Consider the following 16,744-nt stretch of genomic DNA (forward strand, 5'->3'; position numbering starts at 1 on the left):
CCTGATTCTTGATTTCACAGTCGATTTACAGCGGAACGCGCTTTTGTGGCTGCTTTGGTATACGTGGTTTCGTTCACGAAATCATTTGTTGTATAAGTGCATGAGGTGACGGTAGAAAATAAGAAAGTATTCGGATGAAAGACATAACTTAAAATGACTGGCGAACTTGTTTAACGAATAGTGTAAACTTTGCTAAGTCTCTTATTTTAAGTTAAATAATTTCCTTATTAATTATTAATATTCCTTTGTTTCACTGGCGATGATGTAACGAATGTGTTAACCCTTGACGGTCACACTGGGTATGAAACGACCCCAGTCAATTTACCTTCAATTTTAGCCACTTTATATCCTGAAAATCTGGATAAATACCTTTTTTGAAACTCTGGTATTTTTACTATATTTTTCCTCACTGTTGTATCTCAAGAATGTTCAGCTAAAATTTTAGCTCTTTCTATTGAAAAAGTTTTGAATTTATATCAATATTATAAGTACATAGTTGATCAAGCTATAATTTCATGATTTATACAATATAACGTCTGTCTAGGTAACACTATTGATAATTATGATTGTAGTTCAAAAGAAAATGGACTGAAACATACTATTCCAAGGTTGAGCACAATGTCCTTGCAAAATGTCTTGTTCGCTTTCCCTACATTCTTTTTAGTTAGATATCCTTAGTTTCTCGTCGCATTTGTGTTCCGCGCCCGATAAAAGCACTTCACTTTCGCCCGGGTGATTTTGAAATCGCAAGGCCCGACTTTTCACTCTAATTCCATAACATCGTGTCCGGTGACCAGTGTATTTCGAAAATCGGGAAGAATCCTTCGTGTGAAAGTTTTCTTCGTTCCTGAATGGTCACGGTACCGTGGTAGTTCGTCGTAGTTTATTCTCCAAAATAATCACATACGTAATTCTATGAATGTTACTGCAGTATCATACAAATTGATAAATTTGTATTCTCCAGCGTTTGCATGTAACTGCGTGCCATAAATGGGTCGGAGCGAAAAGAAATATGGCGCAAAAAATTTAGGTGAAGTGGTACTTTACCATGTCTGTTGAGGAGACACTGTATTTTTATAAACAATGTATACATCAGTAATTATATATTTACTAAATTTGGTACGTACTTATATTTCATAATAAAATTATAAAAAGTTATTCTAAACATAGTACATCCATAATAACAATAACTGTATTACATTAAAAAATATATATAATTAATGTCCAATTTTCGTGATCAATCGCTTCATAATTCTATTGATAATGAAAAATAAGCAACGACGTTCTTTAGTAGAAACAAATTTATTTATAACAATTTATTGATACAAGTATATTTGGAGCAGCTTTTTATAGTATTAATATGAAGAATTTCTTAAAATTTCACAATTTTCTAAGGATATTTTATTTTTGGGAAATAAGGAATTTGGATATGTCAGGAATCTGGGATATGTTATGAAACTAGAGAAATATATGGATGCAATTTAAAATTCTAGGGACGTAGAAATATAAGGATCCAGGTAGAAATGCAGACATGTGGGGAATTTAGGGATGTAGGGTTGTAGGAAGTTAGGAATTTAGGGATGTAGGGACGTGTGGAGTTAGGAATTTAGGGTTGTAGGGACGTGTGGAGTTAGGAATTTAGGTATGGTGGGATGTGTGGAGTTAGGAATTTAGGTATGGTGGGATGTGTGGAGTTAGGAATTTAGGTATGGTGGGATGTGTGGAGTTAGGAATTTAGGTATGGTGGGATGTGTGGAGTTAGGAATTTAGAGATGTAGGGACGTGTGGAGTTAGGAATTTAAGGATGTAGGGATGTGTGGAGTTAGGAATTTAAGGATGTAGGGACATGTGGAGTTAGGAATTTTGGGATGTAGGGACGTGTGGAGTTAGGAATTTAGGGATGTAGGGACGTGTGGAGTTAGGAATTTAGGGATGTAGGGACGTGTGGAGTTAGGAATTTAGGTATGGTGGGATGTGTGGAGTTAGGAATTTAGAGATGTAGGGACGTGTGGAGTTAGGAATTTAAGGATGTAGGGACGTGTGGAATTAGGAATTTTGGGATGTAGGGACGTGTGGTGTTAGGAATTTAGGGATGTAGGGACGTGTGGAGTTAGGAATTTAGGGATGTAGGAATGTGTGGAGTTAGGAATTTAGGAATGTAGGGACGTGTGAAGTTAGGAATTTAGGGATGTAGGGATGTGTGGAATTAGGAGTCTAGAAATACAGTGATTTAATGATTTAGGAATTCAGAAATATAGGGATGTAGAGAGTTAGAAATTTAAAAATATAGGAATTTGGGAACTTAGAAATTTAAGAATATAGAAATATAAAGATTTAGAGATCCACAAATCCCTAATTATTTCAACGCACCATCCACATTTCAGTCACCACTCATCTTCTCTATACAACCACTCCTCCTTAATCAAATCCGCCGCCTTCTCAGCGATCATAATCGTCGGCGCATTCGTGTTCCCCCTAACGATCTTCGGCATCACGGAAGCATCCACCACCCTAAGCCCATGCACCCCATACACCCTCAGCCTCGGATCCACCACAGCCTCAGTATCCCACATAGGCCCCATCTTGCAAGTTCCAACCGGGTGAAAAATGGTCGCCGTATACTCCATCATCACGCACTTCCAATACCGCCTGCTATCGAAACCCAGATGCCTACAAGCCGGCACAGGTGTATCCACAAAGCTAAGTCCATGCTCCATGAAGGATTTCGTGCGAAACAGTTTCTGGGCCGCCCGTATGCCCTCCACCATGGCGTCCGCATCGGGTTGAGCAGTGAAATACCTAGGATAAATAAGCGGTGGACCCCATAGAGGGTCCGTGTCGTTCAGCACCAAATATCCTCTGCTCTTAGGAGACAGCAGGATGGGTCTAATATTTATGGCATCGTAATAAGCCAGAGGTTCGACCGCAGTTTCCCCAAACTCCGCAGGGTCCTTCAGGAAGTCCATTTTATTGCTGGCATCGAATGCGTACTGGATGTCTGGCAGATGCTCGTGCTCGAAAATAGTCTTCAGAAATACTCCACACGTTAAGGTCCCAGTGGCGGACAACGGACCATGATGAGTGTCCAAATAGTAGAACACGTCCTGCTTCTTCTCCTCGTTATCTTTGGTGGTCATCGTCGCATTTAACGCGATTACTAAACCATCCATCGTCACGTGGTCCTGTAGGTTCCTGCCCACAGGTAGATCGCTGACCACATGAATTCCGTGCCTTTTTAACTCCTCCGTGGGTCCTATGCCCGACAGCATCAAGATTTTAGGCGAGTTGATTGCCCCCGCCGATAAAATCACCTCCTTCCTTGCCGAGACCCGCTCGCTGAATCCTGTCACCGTCGAAGTGTACTCCACTCCCGTTACTCGTTTGGTTACGCTGTCTGTCAGGAGTCTCGTGACGTGGGACTGCGTTTGAACGGTTAGGTTCTTTCGCTTGCGTCGAATAGGTCTGATGAAAGCACTGTTCGTGCTCTGACGTGTGCCGTGGAGAGAAGTCATTTGCAGTCTCATCACACCTAGTTGCTGGTCCGTGTTGGCATCCACAGGAACCAGACCCAGTTCCTGCCACGCGCTTAACAAGATGTCGGTGTTTGGGTCGCTGTAGGGAAATCGCTCTACTGTCTGGTAGCCGCCTTGGTTGTGGTAGTAGGGATTCTCTTTCACGATCTGGAATATTTAGAACAAATTTTAAGATTTGGAAGTTTGGGGTTTTGAGAATGTGGGAATTTGGGTTATTTAATTTGAAAAGGTAGATGTTTAGGAATGGAGTTTGGGATTTTGGTTAGAAAAGCTTGAGATTTTGAGAGTTGTGAGATTTGACAATATTGTAAATTTAGAAATTTTGAGATTTGTAAATTTGGAACCACAAAAATTTGAAAATTTTTAATTTTTTAGTGTGAATATTTGAAAAATATTAAATTTGATAGTTCGGAAACTTAGCAGTTTAGAAATATGAGAATCCAAAATTTGATAATTTGCAATTCAAAGATTATTGAAAAATTAGCCTATAATTTGATGCTACTCTAAAAAAAATTAATCATCACTTCTTACTTAATCACCTAATTGTTAATAAATTTAGAAAATTACCTCAGGGTCCTCGTTATTTTCCGACTTAAGAAAATACGGCAAAACTTCCTCGTAACTCCATCCATGATTGCCTTGTTCAGCCCATTCATCGTAATCTCTAGGATTGCCCCGTATATAAATCATATAATTGATTGTACTGGAACCACCCAATACCTATAAAAATTATTAATTATTTTTAATAATAAACACGAGCTTATATTACTACTGGAGTTAATTCTCAAGCATATTTCTGTTTGTACTAGATTTAGTTTTCGAAGCGTACTTTTCCCCTTGCCCATGCACAGCTTCTACCCCTTCTCGATCGACAAGAGTGTTGTTCTGGCTGTGTACGATACATCCAATCGATATTGCTAGCTTGCAACATAGAGGCGAATGCTGGAACATCAGCTACCAGTGGTTCTTCTATACCAGCTTCCAATAAAAGCACCTAAAAATTGATAAATAACTTGATAGAATTTAGTGTTCCATTTCTTCAATGTACAGCGTGTAGCTAAAACTACGGTGTAGTTGGAAAGCTGTTCAAACTGAATAATAAGTATCGCTGATTGAAATTCAAATTTTAGTTGTTTTGTGTATGTATCGTTGCTGTGTGGCGTGTGACGATAGAATGTGTGATCATTTGAACTGGGGCGATGTAACGGGTGGTTGTATGACGCGTGGCGATATAGCGCGTGATAATTCAACGCGTTGCGGTACAATGCATAGTAATACGATGCGTGATGATACAACGCGCGATAATTCGACACGTGATGATACCTATACACTTGATATGTAGCGCGTGGGAGAACGATGCGTGACAATATAGCGCGTGGCGATACAACGCGTGAAAATTCGGCGCATAACAATACGACGCGTGATGATATTATGCGTGGCTCATGTAACTCGTGGTAGTATAACACATGGCAATAAAACGCGTGGAAATTCAGTACGTTGCGGTACAATGCGTAGAAATACGATGCTTGATGATACAACGCGCGGTAATTCGACACGTGATGATACCTACACACTTGATATGTAGCGCGTGGGAGAACGATGCGTGACAATATAGCACGTGGAGATACAACGCGTGGAAATTCGGCGCATAACAATACAACGCGTAGCTATACGACGCGTGGTGATACAATGCGTGGTGATATTATGCGTGGCTCATGTAACGCGTGGTAGTATAACACATGGCAATAAAACGCGTGGAAATTCAGTACGTTGCGGTACAATGCGTAGAAATACGATGCTTGATGATACAACACGTGATAATTTGACACGTGGTGATACCACACTTGGGTTATGTAGCGCGTGGTAGAATGATGCGTGGCAATATAGCGCGTGGTGATATAACGCGTGGAAATTCGGCGTATAGCAGTACAACGCGTAGCTGTACGACGCGTGATGATACAATGCGTGGTGATATTATGCGTGACTCATGTAACACGTGGTAGTATAACACGTGGCAATAAAACGCGTGGCGATATAGCGCGTGATAATTCAACGCGTTGTAGTACAATGCGTAGAAATACGATGCTTCATGACACAATGCGTGATAATTTGACACGTGGTGATACCATACTTCGCTTATGTAGCGCGTGGTAGAATGATGCTTGGCAATATAGCGCGTGGTGATACAACGCGTGGGAATTCGGCGCTTAGCAATACAATGCGTAGCTATACGACGCGTGATGATACAATGCGTAGTGATATTATGCGTGGTTCATATAACGCGTGGTAGTACAACATGTGGCAATATAGCGCGTGGCAATACAACGCGTGGAAATTCGGCGTATAGCAGTACAACGCGTAGCTGTACGACGCGTGATGATACAATGCGTGGCTCATGTAACGCGTGGTAGTATAACACATGGCAATGCAACGCGTGGCGATATAACGCGTGGAAATTCAGCACGTTACAATAGAACGCGTCGTAATTCGACACGTGGTGATATCACGCGTGGCTCATATAACAGGTGGTACTACAACGTGTAGCAATACAACGCGTGGCGATATAACGCGTGTATTTTGAATTAATAGGCAGATAATTAAGTAGAACATGTAGAACACCGTGTATGCTGATTTTATCGTTGTCAACACGGAATAATCCAATAAATGAATTTGCAGTATTGTACGTTTGAAAGCGTGTTTAATCGCCGCGAAGCCACAAAATACATAGTCGCAACATAATCAACGACAATCTTCTGTTCTGTGACCCGTTTCAGGGAAGCCCTGACTTTTCACCGAAGGATTATATATATTTTTTTTACCTTATCGCGAATTTTAAATGTTTGTGTTAATTAATTTTGCTTGAAATATTAATATTAAATGAAATATTGTCATTTAGTTATTCATGTTTCATTTACAGCATTAACATTTTTATATATTGAGATATTTAATATTTTAGTAATAATATTGTTGTACATATTAATACGATATTACTATATTTATTTTTTGAAATTGAACGCTTGAAATTGATACTGAAACGTTAGACTTGTTACTGTCCAAAGTGTTACTGTTTGCAACCAGAAACAGTAGCATTGTGGAAATATTAGTCATCTGTCCATAATTTACTATGCCAAACCAGTGAAACTTTGTTTTTGGTCCCATTTCCATGCGTCGTAAAACACATTCCTACCAAACCATAATTTTTACTGCTTATCGGAATGTCTTTCCATTCTCCTTTCCGGTGTAAGTTTATGATACTTGTTTACCAAGAAAAACATTCCAAACTTCTAATTAAAATTCTGCTTTCAATAATGAACAAATTTGTTAGCAAGAACTATCATTGTTTAAATAGAACTGTTAAAACGAAATCTTTTATTGAAAATAATTTTGGAAATTCAAATAATTTATCAAGAATACGTATTAATAACATGTAAAGAAAATTCCAATCGATCGAATTTTTGCAAAAATAAATTATATTGTATTCTTATTATCACTTATTTAAATCAAGTGAATCTAATTTTGTATCAACCTCTAATAATTAAGAAACTATTTGTTTTAAATTTTCTCTGTATTGCTTATATTGATTTTTGAAGTATTTACATTAGTTTGAAAAGTTGAAAAAGGAAGACGTACTAAAATTACTTCATACAATATATTTTAAGTGTATATATTACAGAAACATTTATTATAAATAACTTATAAAGAAATGACGAACTATGTATCACAAGAAAAAGATAAATGTGTTACAGAGAAATGACAAAATATTGCAAATAAGTTACTAGTGAAGGTGTAAGTTTGAACCATTCTTTGCGACCGCCATACTTGCACACTCCGCGCATGCGCATTTCGAAATACCACGTCATATCCCCACCCCCTTTTCATATAGCTTGGATATTTAAATTGACTGTCCTCTGTCTCTCTCTAAAAAGTAGTTTCCCTGTCAAGTGTCGCCTCTTGTATCCCTTCTCTTTACTACTATTCTCAAATCAAGTTTATAAATCCTTTCAACGCTGTTTGCTCAAGTGTTAAAATACACTACCACTAAAAACTGCGACATTATCGAATTTATCATTGCGTTAGAGGAAAGAAATCCGGGAAAATGAAATAATCAATTACCTTCCAATGTTTTACTTCGCTCAATCTGTTAGCAAGAACGCATCCTGCAGATCCACCTCCTATTATAATAAAATCGTACTCTTTTTTCATTGCTTTTGATGCGCGCGGAAATTTGATCGAACTTCTCGTTCCCATCGTTTGCATTGGATCCTTATTACCATAATTATTGAAGTAATTAATTTGTTTCAGGTAATTGGGATTATGTAACGCTCTTCTGGTGAGTCTTTTAACTAGTTCGTCGTATTCCTTGTCTATATATCGCCGGTCTTCGTTTGGATATCCCAGTTTATCAAATCTTGACGAACGCGGGAAAATTTTGGTATTTTGATGTAGTATTCTTTGAGGTTTGGTATAGTCTGCAAGTATATATCAATTTAAAGTATTTGTGGGTTGAAATAATATTAATTGAAAATATGTAAAATTACAGTAACAGTAATATTAATAAATTGTATTGATTGATACTGATAATAATATTGGTAATAAATTATATTCTTTAAACGTATCTATCAATAAATTAATATTAACTGAAATATGTATACAGGGTATTTCACAACTAGTGAAACGTTGTATTCCCTGACTTTTCTTTTTCTTTTCTAAATAGTTCAAGTATGAAGTAACCTTGATGGGTGTGCTTTTTATTATAGAAAGTGGGATTCTGCAAATCTTGTTTGAGATTTTTTAATTTTTTAATTTTAAGATGTTATTTATACACGCTATGCATGTAAAGTATTCGTGTAGTAATATTTAATATAATAACATTATATTAGTAGAGATACATATGCATGTGCATTACATATAACATATATTATATTACATATTACATATGTTACATTATAACGTCATACCACAACACTATATGTAATACATATTACATATGCAATATAATAACACATACAATAATGTATACAGCATATACAGGGTGTCTCACAACTAGTGTAGGTCCCTGAAATGGGAGGTAGCTGACGTGATTCTGAATAAGATTTTCCTTTGCAAAAATGGGGTTTGAAGCTTCGTTTTTGAATTATTAAGGAAAAACGCGGACCAATCAGAGCGCGAGGATTACGCCCCCGCAGCCATTATGCTCGAGGGTGTCGCTCTCGCTGCGCACGCGTAATCCTCGCGCTCTGATTGGTCCACGTTTTTCCTTAATAATTCAAAAACGAAGCTTCAAACCCCATTTTTGCAAAGGGAAATTTTGTTCAGAATCTCGTCCTCTACCAGCCCTTTCTGAGAGTTACACGAGTTGTGAGACACCCTGTATAATATTGTAATATGACATCATAATGTATACGTATGTTTTACAATACATAATTTACTGTATTATAATAATATATTATATTATTGTACTCTTGTAACAATTTTGTTCTTATTTAAACTACATACGTCTCATTATTACACACACATAAATTCACAAAGTTCCACATCTAACAACCCAACTAAAAAGTTAAAATTTCCGCGTCAAACACACCTATAGTTAAACAAAGTTTCCACTAAATCTCAACAAAACAGAAGCCTCAATAAAAAATTGACACATAAACATTATCTCACAAAAACCGGTGAAACCGTGAAATAGAAAACACGGTTACTGAAATCATAGTTTACCTTCGAGAACAGAAACGCCATCGTAAACCGTCGACAACGCAGCGATTTCGAGCGGTGGGTAAAAGCCATAAACTTGAGCAAAATTCACGGTCGGTATTGCCGTTTCAACGTTCACCGCACTTTCATAGTTTCCATCGTTAATATTCCTAGACACACCTTTATGCGGATTATAAACCGTCGATGATAATTTTATCGACGTTGCGAACGGAGAGTTCCTTTCCGGACGATCGGGTCGATCATAATATGGCGGATTTGGTCTTTTCGTATCGTACATCCACAAACTTGGGTTATTAAATGTGTGTGTCGGATAGTCGGTATCTTTGGACTGGCTGAACAGATTCGCTATGAATGTCAAGAATATTAACGTGGGGGGTTGACAGGTCGAAACTGTGGAGTGAGGTGAACAGAGACTTATCAGGTCTGGCGGCACCCACGACATGGTCGGATGTCTGTGCTTTTTGGTCTTCTTGATTTTGATGATACTGTTGGAAGAGATTTTTAATTTATAATGACGATACTTATATGATCATAATAAAATGACAATACTTGTATGTCACAAGGGAATTAATGAATACTGTTGGAAGGCGATACTTATGAAGAAGAAGTTGGTAAAACAGTTATGAAGAAGAAGAAGATTTTTAATTTGGAATGATGATATTTATGTGATGACACTATAAGGACAATACTTGTAAGTCAAGAGGGAATTATAATGAATACATATTATTATAAAATAATGGCCATAATATAACGACAATAATTATACTATTTATGATAATATTTATTATGATCATATTATATGTACTCATTTATAGGTAATTTATTTGAATGTTGATCGTTTAGGCTCATAATGACTTTGATAGGAACTATACAATGTATTGTTCTAGGTAATAGGATATGAAGGTTTATGAGTATGATTTAGGAACGTGTGATATTTGAAAATCTGAGAAATTTGGGAATCTCGAAATTTGGATAATCTCACCAATTTTGGGAATTTAAATATGTGAAAATTTGAGATATATGAGAAATTGTGGAAGTTTAGGTAATTTGAGAATTTAGAACTTGGGAGAATTGAGGAGTTGAAGGAAATTGAGGTGTTTAGATGAAAATTTGAAAAATTTGCGAAATCTGGGATATTGAGGAAATACGATAATTTGATCATTTAGAACCTTGAATATTTGGAAATTTAGAAATTTGAGAAATTAGAAACTTGAGAGTGTAGAAGTTTGAGAGTTTGGAAATTTGATAGTTTAGAAATTTGAAAATTTGGAAACTTGAGAGTTTTAAAAATTGGAGAACTTGGAAACTTGAGAGTTTAGTAATTTGAGAGTTCGGAAATTTGAGAACTTGGAAACTTGAGAATTTAGAAATTTGGAAACTTGGAAACTTGAGAGTTTTAGAAATTTGAGAACTTGGAAACTTGAGAGTATAGTAATTTGACAATTTGAAAACTTGAGAGTTTAGCAATTTGAGAATTTAGAAACTTGAGAGTTTAGAAATTTGAGAATTTGAGAATTTGGAAATTTGATAGTTTAGAAATTTAAGAGTTTGCAAATTTGAGAGATCAGAAATTTGAGAACTTGAAAACTTGAGAGTATTAGAAATTTGAGAACTTGGAAACTTGAGAATTTAGCAATTTGAGAATTTGGAAACTTGAGAGTTTAGTAATTTAAGAATTTGGAAACTTGAGAGTTTAGAAATTTGAGAATTTGGAAACTTGAGAGTTTAGAAATTTGAAAATTTAGAAACTTGAAAGTTTGAAAATTTAATGGTATGAAAATTTGTAAATTTGAGAGTTCGAACATTTAAGAATCTAATGTAACAATCTGAGAATTAAAACCAATAAGGTATTCAAAAATTTCTGAATTTTAAAATTTCTTTAAAAAAAACCTTGCAATCCGAAAATTTTTAATTCTTCTATTTTGCAACCCCTATATTCTCCAAATATACAGTTCATCCTAGTATAGTATAATTCAACCTCCACTTACAGTTTAACTGCAACACGTCACCAAAGCAAACATGATTAAATCCAAAACCAAATTCTATCGATATTACCAAACTATCGATATTATTGATTCTTCGATCGCAGTATTAACACAATATCACTTTTTATTACTCGAAATAAGAAAACTGTTTCGTACAGCTGTGACGAACGGTCCTTATTGAAATGAATCAACGTCGAGTCTTGTCTCGTGAATATCGCGGTTCCTCGAGAATCGATTTAAACGGAACACTAGAACGAAACGTGGCTGGTGCCGCTGGTTTCTTGTTCCTGTATCTTTCAAATGCTTTTTACCGTGGTTCGTAGTGCACACTTTCATTTATTAGAAATTCCATTGCACTATGTTTCTCGTCTCTTAACTCATTTGCACCTTGCAATTAAAAATAATTTGTGTCGCTAAAATCTGAAATATTCTTTCGCTCGAATATTTTGTTGCGTTCCACGTGCTACTTCGAAGATTATACGGTAATAAATATTTCATTTTTGTAAAATTGCTGGAAAATATATTTATTCAAATTTATTTTCACTACAAGTAAAGATTTCCTCTTGACTCATTTTTTTATCCTTTTTATTATTTTATTATATAACATAAAAAGCTTTCAAGTTCTCTTCATAAATAAATAATTATGCTATATAAAAAAATGTGCATTTAATTCAAAATATAAGTTGTGTAAAGTAGATATAAAAAGCTATTTGAATTTCAAGAGTAAGAGTTCATTGAAAAGATTTATAAAAATATATTCAGTAATTAAAAGTACAGTCATCAACTTACTTATAGTTATTAGTTATGAAATGATTCGATATATCGCCGCTAATTTTATCACACAAATGGTAAAACAGAATCTTAACTGACCTTAACTATGATTTCAAGTTTAAATTTAATTTCGAATTCGTTTATATTCCTCCTGTCCTATACACTCGCGATATATTGCAGATGGTAGTTGAACATTTTTGAAATTGTCATATTGACTAAAATACGTTAAATGCTATATTGAATGAATAAGGAAACTTTCTTCTTTTGATATTCATTTAGGAATGTCCATATGAAAATGGCCATATAACGGGAGTTTGCCGTATTTCTTTTTAAATATGTTATTTTACCATTTGCATCGAGCTCTTGCATCTTCTAAAATTTTCTTCAAGAATACGTAAACATTTTGTGTATGAATTGTCACATGAAAATGACCATATAACAAAAGTCTACTATACATCTTCAATTATTTTGTCAATATACCAAACTTCCATTTGACAGTTTTTAGTATTATGATTCTACGTGATGTATTACGATATACCTAATTCAGTCAAACTTGACCCTACCTTCTCCCTTATTTCAAAAAGTTGTGCGCTATGGTTTTGAAAAATAATTACTTTCTATGCACCCAATAATTATACCAAGTTTAAACGAAATCGGTGCTCCCAACCTTATGAGTAAACTATAACGAAACCATGAACTATGAATTTCAACACCGTATTCAACTCATTCTAATTATTCGAATATTTACAACTCTAGCGAGATCCATAAATGCATAAATAAGCAACAACAATCACAATTTTTCACCAAAACTCTCATAGTTCCTCCCTAAGCTTCGCCCAGTCATCCTTGACCATATCGGCCCCCTTCTCCGCGATCATCATAGTCGCAGCATTAGTATTTCCACTGACAATATTCGGCATGATGGACGCATCTATCACTCTAAGTCCCTTGACCCCATGGACCCTCAACCTAGGATCCACAACCGCCATGGAGTCCCCATTAGAACCCATTCTCGCCGTCCCAACCGGATGAAACAGCGAACTCGCAATGTGCCTTATACTGCATTCCCAGTACTCCTCAGAGTCCGGTGTCGTGTGTTTACACCCCGGCACCTCCAAATGGCTCACTCGCATTCCATGCCTCTTCATGGTTTCAGTATTAATTAGTCTCTTAACAGCGTCCACAGACTTCAACATCGTCCTCAGATCCTCCTCTTCCTGCAAATGATTCGCGTAGATCTTCACAGGCTCAGCCGGGTCCGTGCTCCTCAGCTCCACAACACCCACGCTCTTCGGGTTCAACAAAATGACACACGGTACGAGCAGATCCCCCTGCATGACTTCTTTGTATATCGCCGGCAGCAACTCTTCTTCAGCGTTGATGGCACTCGACAAGATGGCCGCTTTGTGCGCGTTCCAGCGCGGGAAGTGGCTGAAGATGAACTGCACATCTGGGTATTTGGACTCAGGGTCGTTCACGTTAGTGAAGCCTAGTAGGTCGACACCGAAGGCAGCCAGCTCCCCAGAATTGCGCGCCAGGTATTCATAAACGATGTCCATGGCGTACGTGGATGTGGGTGGAGTGGTTGACTCGTTCACGTAGAGGATGTGAATTCCAAACCACGCCAGGTGGTCCTGCAGGTTCCTGCCTACGGGAAGGTCAGCCACCACAGGGATGCCCATCTGGTCCAGGTGTTCCTTGGGTCCGATACCCGACAACATCAGAAGCTGTGGGCTGGCGATGCTCCCTGCTGATAGTATCACTTCATTCCGCGACTTTATCTCGATCGATCGACCATCCTTCAGCGTGACCCGCACTCCCGTTGCTCGAGCACCGTCCATCAGGATTTTGTCCACCCGGCTAGATTTCATCACGAACAGATTCTCGCGGTCCTTGATGGGCGACAGGAAAGCTTTCGCTGCGTTCACCCGTCGCCCATTGTCGATTGTGCCCAACGCTCTGCCGTACCCGATATATCGATCGTTGATTAAGGGTTCCAAAATGTCCACGCCTAGCTCCCGCGCACTTTCTAGGACGATGTCCTGAATTTCCGTTGCTGAGTAGTTGTAGTTCCTGACGTTCATGGGTCCGTCAGTCCCGCAGTACTTGGAGCCCCATTTTGATATGTAGTCGCTGGGGCAGTTGATGGACTTTTTGAAGTAGGGTAACACTTCGTCGTAGCTCCATCCTGGGTTACCTAACTCGGACCAGGTGTTGAAGTCGCGGTCGTTGCCGAAGACGTGCAACATGGCGTTGATCACTGTACTGCCACCCAGGGCTTTGCCTTTTGACCATCTGCAACGTTTGTTTTTGATGCCTTGGCAGAAGCCTTCTTGCGGTTCGGTCTGTTGGGAGAATATTGTGGAGAATGTTAGTTTAACTGGATGTGGGTTTTTGATGTGAAAGGACAATTTTGGGATTTTGTGAAATTACGAAATATCATTACTTATTCAAGATTAGTTTAAAGCCATTATTAATCATAAATGATGATTAAGCCATTATTATAAAGTTAATAATGATGAGCCATTCTTAACCATAAATAAATGATGAGTGCTCATAAACAAATACCCACAATTTATAACGAATAACCAATATGTGGCAGAAAAAATATTTTATCATGAGTAACTATGATTAATTTTTTAAAGTTAACATTCTTCTTAACTTCACTCTAAAAATGATACACATGAACATCATAATTTTGATCATTCTTGAAGATATTAATACCTGGTACGCGTAATCCTGAGCTGCACCGAACTGAAGTAACATGAGTCCAGGAACGTCGCTTTCAGGATTAGGATCATCTCCAGCTTCGATCAATAAAATGTTCCAGTCTTTTATTTCCGTCAGCCTGTGAGCCAAAACAGATCCCGCTGTGCCAGCTCCGGCAATCACGAAATCAAATTCTCTATTTGAAGCAAGGACCTCTTCTGTACGATCTGCAGGGTAATCCTGGCTGGCTAAACTGCATTGTGACACTAACATCACATGTATCAGTTGAGAGAAGACAGAACCTGGCATCGGTGATTGCGCAGCGTTACAGGCTGTTTGCATACATGAATCCATCTTGAGATTTTTTTATACCTGAAACTGATTAAAATGTTTTATCAGAAATAGGGTTCAAAATAGGGTCAGTGAGGTTATGAGGCCAATGAGGTTCAAGTACTGAGGTTCTACTACTAAAGTTCAAATTCAGGTACGGTTCGTTGGTATTGGTTCGTTGGTTCTATTGCAAGTTGGAATTTGAATTAGGAGGTATGTTCTTTTCGGTTGCCATCTTGTCGGACGCACACAGCTTTATGTAGTTAGAGATTTAGAGATTTCGAAGTTTGGTGTTTGGAAATTTGCAAATTTTGAAACGTGGGGTTTTCAAAATTTCAAGATTATGATATTTAAAAGTTTGAAGATTTTGAAATGAAAGTTTGAAAATTAAAATTAGGAAAGAATGAAAATTTGAGAATTTAGAAATTTAATAATTTAGGAATTTAACAATTTGGAAATTTAATAATTCAGGAATTTACAATTTGTAGATTTGAATTTGAAAATTTATCATCCTATAAATCTGTTCAAACTTTTTCCACTATTTTCTATGAACTTCAAAAATATTCACTAAATTTTTCCATAAATACTTTTTAATTTTTCACAATTTTGATTTGTTAAATTGCACAGTAGACACCATTATATTCTTCACAAAATCTGAACATCACTAAAGTTATCAAAAAATAGTAACACAGGTAACTTTTTTTCGTTAAAGCAGAAACTCTGTTGATGAATTTAAATTAATTGAACTGACCAGGTGATTTTCCGGAAAAAACACACGAGATTGAATAATCAAGTTTGCAATAGAAATCTGAGATATCGATATCCTCCAAACGAGAAGACAAACTGCGTTTGACGTTTATATACCGTGTGCGCTTCATTTATGTAATCTTGTCTGTCTTTTTCTCGTGTCTCTTAGCTTCGTTTTTCTAACACAGATAATCGTATGCTCTAAAAGTCTGACTTTTATTTTACAAAAAATTTTAATGTTATTGCCCATATGGAAAACTGCGTTGACACTAAATTTTTCAATTTATAAGAATCAATGGATGATATTTTAAATATTGGAAATTTTTTAAATTGAGAGAATAAACTCAACTCACATGAAATTTCTGAACTTAAAATTTTGAACACTGAAGATCTGGAAATTTCAGAAATTTTAAAATATAATTTATGATATTTGGATATTTGGAAATTTGAAAATTTCAAGATTTGAGTATTAATGTCTCAAAAATTTGAAAATGTGAAATATCAGAAATGTTTAAGTTTCTTAATTTGAAACAGTGAAGAGTTGAAATTTCTAAATTTGAAACAGTAAACAGTGGAAATTTCTAAATTTGAAAATGTGAACACTGAAAATTTGAAAAATTTGAAACTTTGAATATACCAGAAATTATTATAAATATTGTAGAATATTATATCGTACGATGCTTTTTCGAAGATTATTCATTCAAGGTTAACAAATAATCAAAAAGTTAAATTTATGAGTCAGATACATACATTACCATCCATAAGTATCCGGACACTTGGTTTCGTTGCATAAAACATAGTTGAACTTTGTACGAAAGGTATTTAGGGTTATCATATCATTTGTAATCATTATTATTATCTGTTTTGAGGTGTCATAACGTAATAGAATTAATTTTTAAGTACAAATTATACAATGAAAGTGTGAAAGTAAAATTCATGTCCAGAAGTACAAAGTCC

The 16,744-nt window shown here is 36.5% G+C and overlaps 3 protein-coding genes across 4 annotated transcripts in view; 1 reads left to right on the forward strand and 2 right to left on the reverse strand.

Annotated features, from left to right (window-relative positions):
- The window catches only part of Flo2 (flotillin-2), a 156,164-nt gene that overhangs the window by 74,036 nt on the left and 65,384 nt on the right, over nucleotides 1-16,744 (forward strand). The gene's annotated exons all lie outside the window — the stretch shown is intronic.
- LOC100877331 (glucose dehydrogenase [FAD, quinone]) lies at nucleotides 1,556-10,696 on the reverse strand. The gene is made up of 5 exons (XM_076528933.1): nucleotides 9,249-10,696; nucleotides 7,647-8,002; nucleotides 4,363-4,527; nucleotides 4,101-4,253; nucleotides 1,556-3,680 (listed from the first exon to the last, which is right to left on the reverse strand). The coding sequence occupies exons 1-5, from the start codon at nucleotides 9,685-9,687 to the stop codon at nucleotides 2,385-2,387; spliced, it is 2,409 nt and encodes an 802-aa protein (XP_076385048.1). The 5' UTR covers nucleotides 9,688-10,696; the 3' UTR covers nucleotides 1,556-2,384.
- Nucleotides 12,256-15,935, reverse strand: LOC100874633 (glucose dehydrogenase [FAD, quinone]). Its single transcript, XM_003705638.3, has 3 exons — nucleotides 15,792-15,935; nucleotides 14,726-15,088; nucleotides 12,256-14,346 (listed from the first exon to the last, which is right to left on the reverse strand). Exons 2-3 carry the CDS (start codon nucleotides 15,062-15,064, stop codon nucleotides 12,814-12,816), a joined length of 1,872 nt encoding a protein of 623 aa, XP_003705686.2. The 5' UTR covers nucleotides 15,065-15,088; nucleotides 15,792-15,935; the 3' UTR covers nucleotides 12,256-12,813.

This window comes from Megachile rotundata, chromosome 2 (genome assembly GCF_050947335.1).
Source record: "Megachile rotundata isolate GNS110a chromosome 2, iyMegRotu1, whole genome shotgun sequence".
Classification (NCBI taxonomy): Eukaryota; Metazoa; Arthropoda; class Insecta; order Hymenoptera; family Megachilidae; genus Megachile; species Megachile rotundata.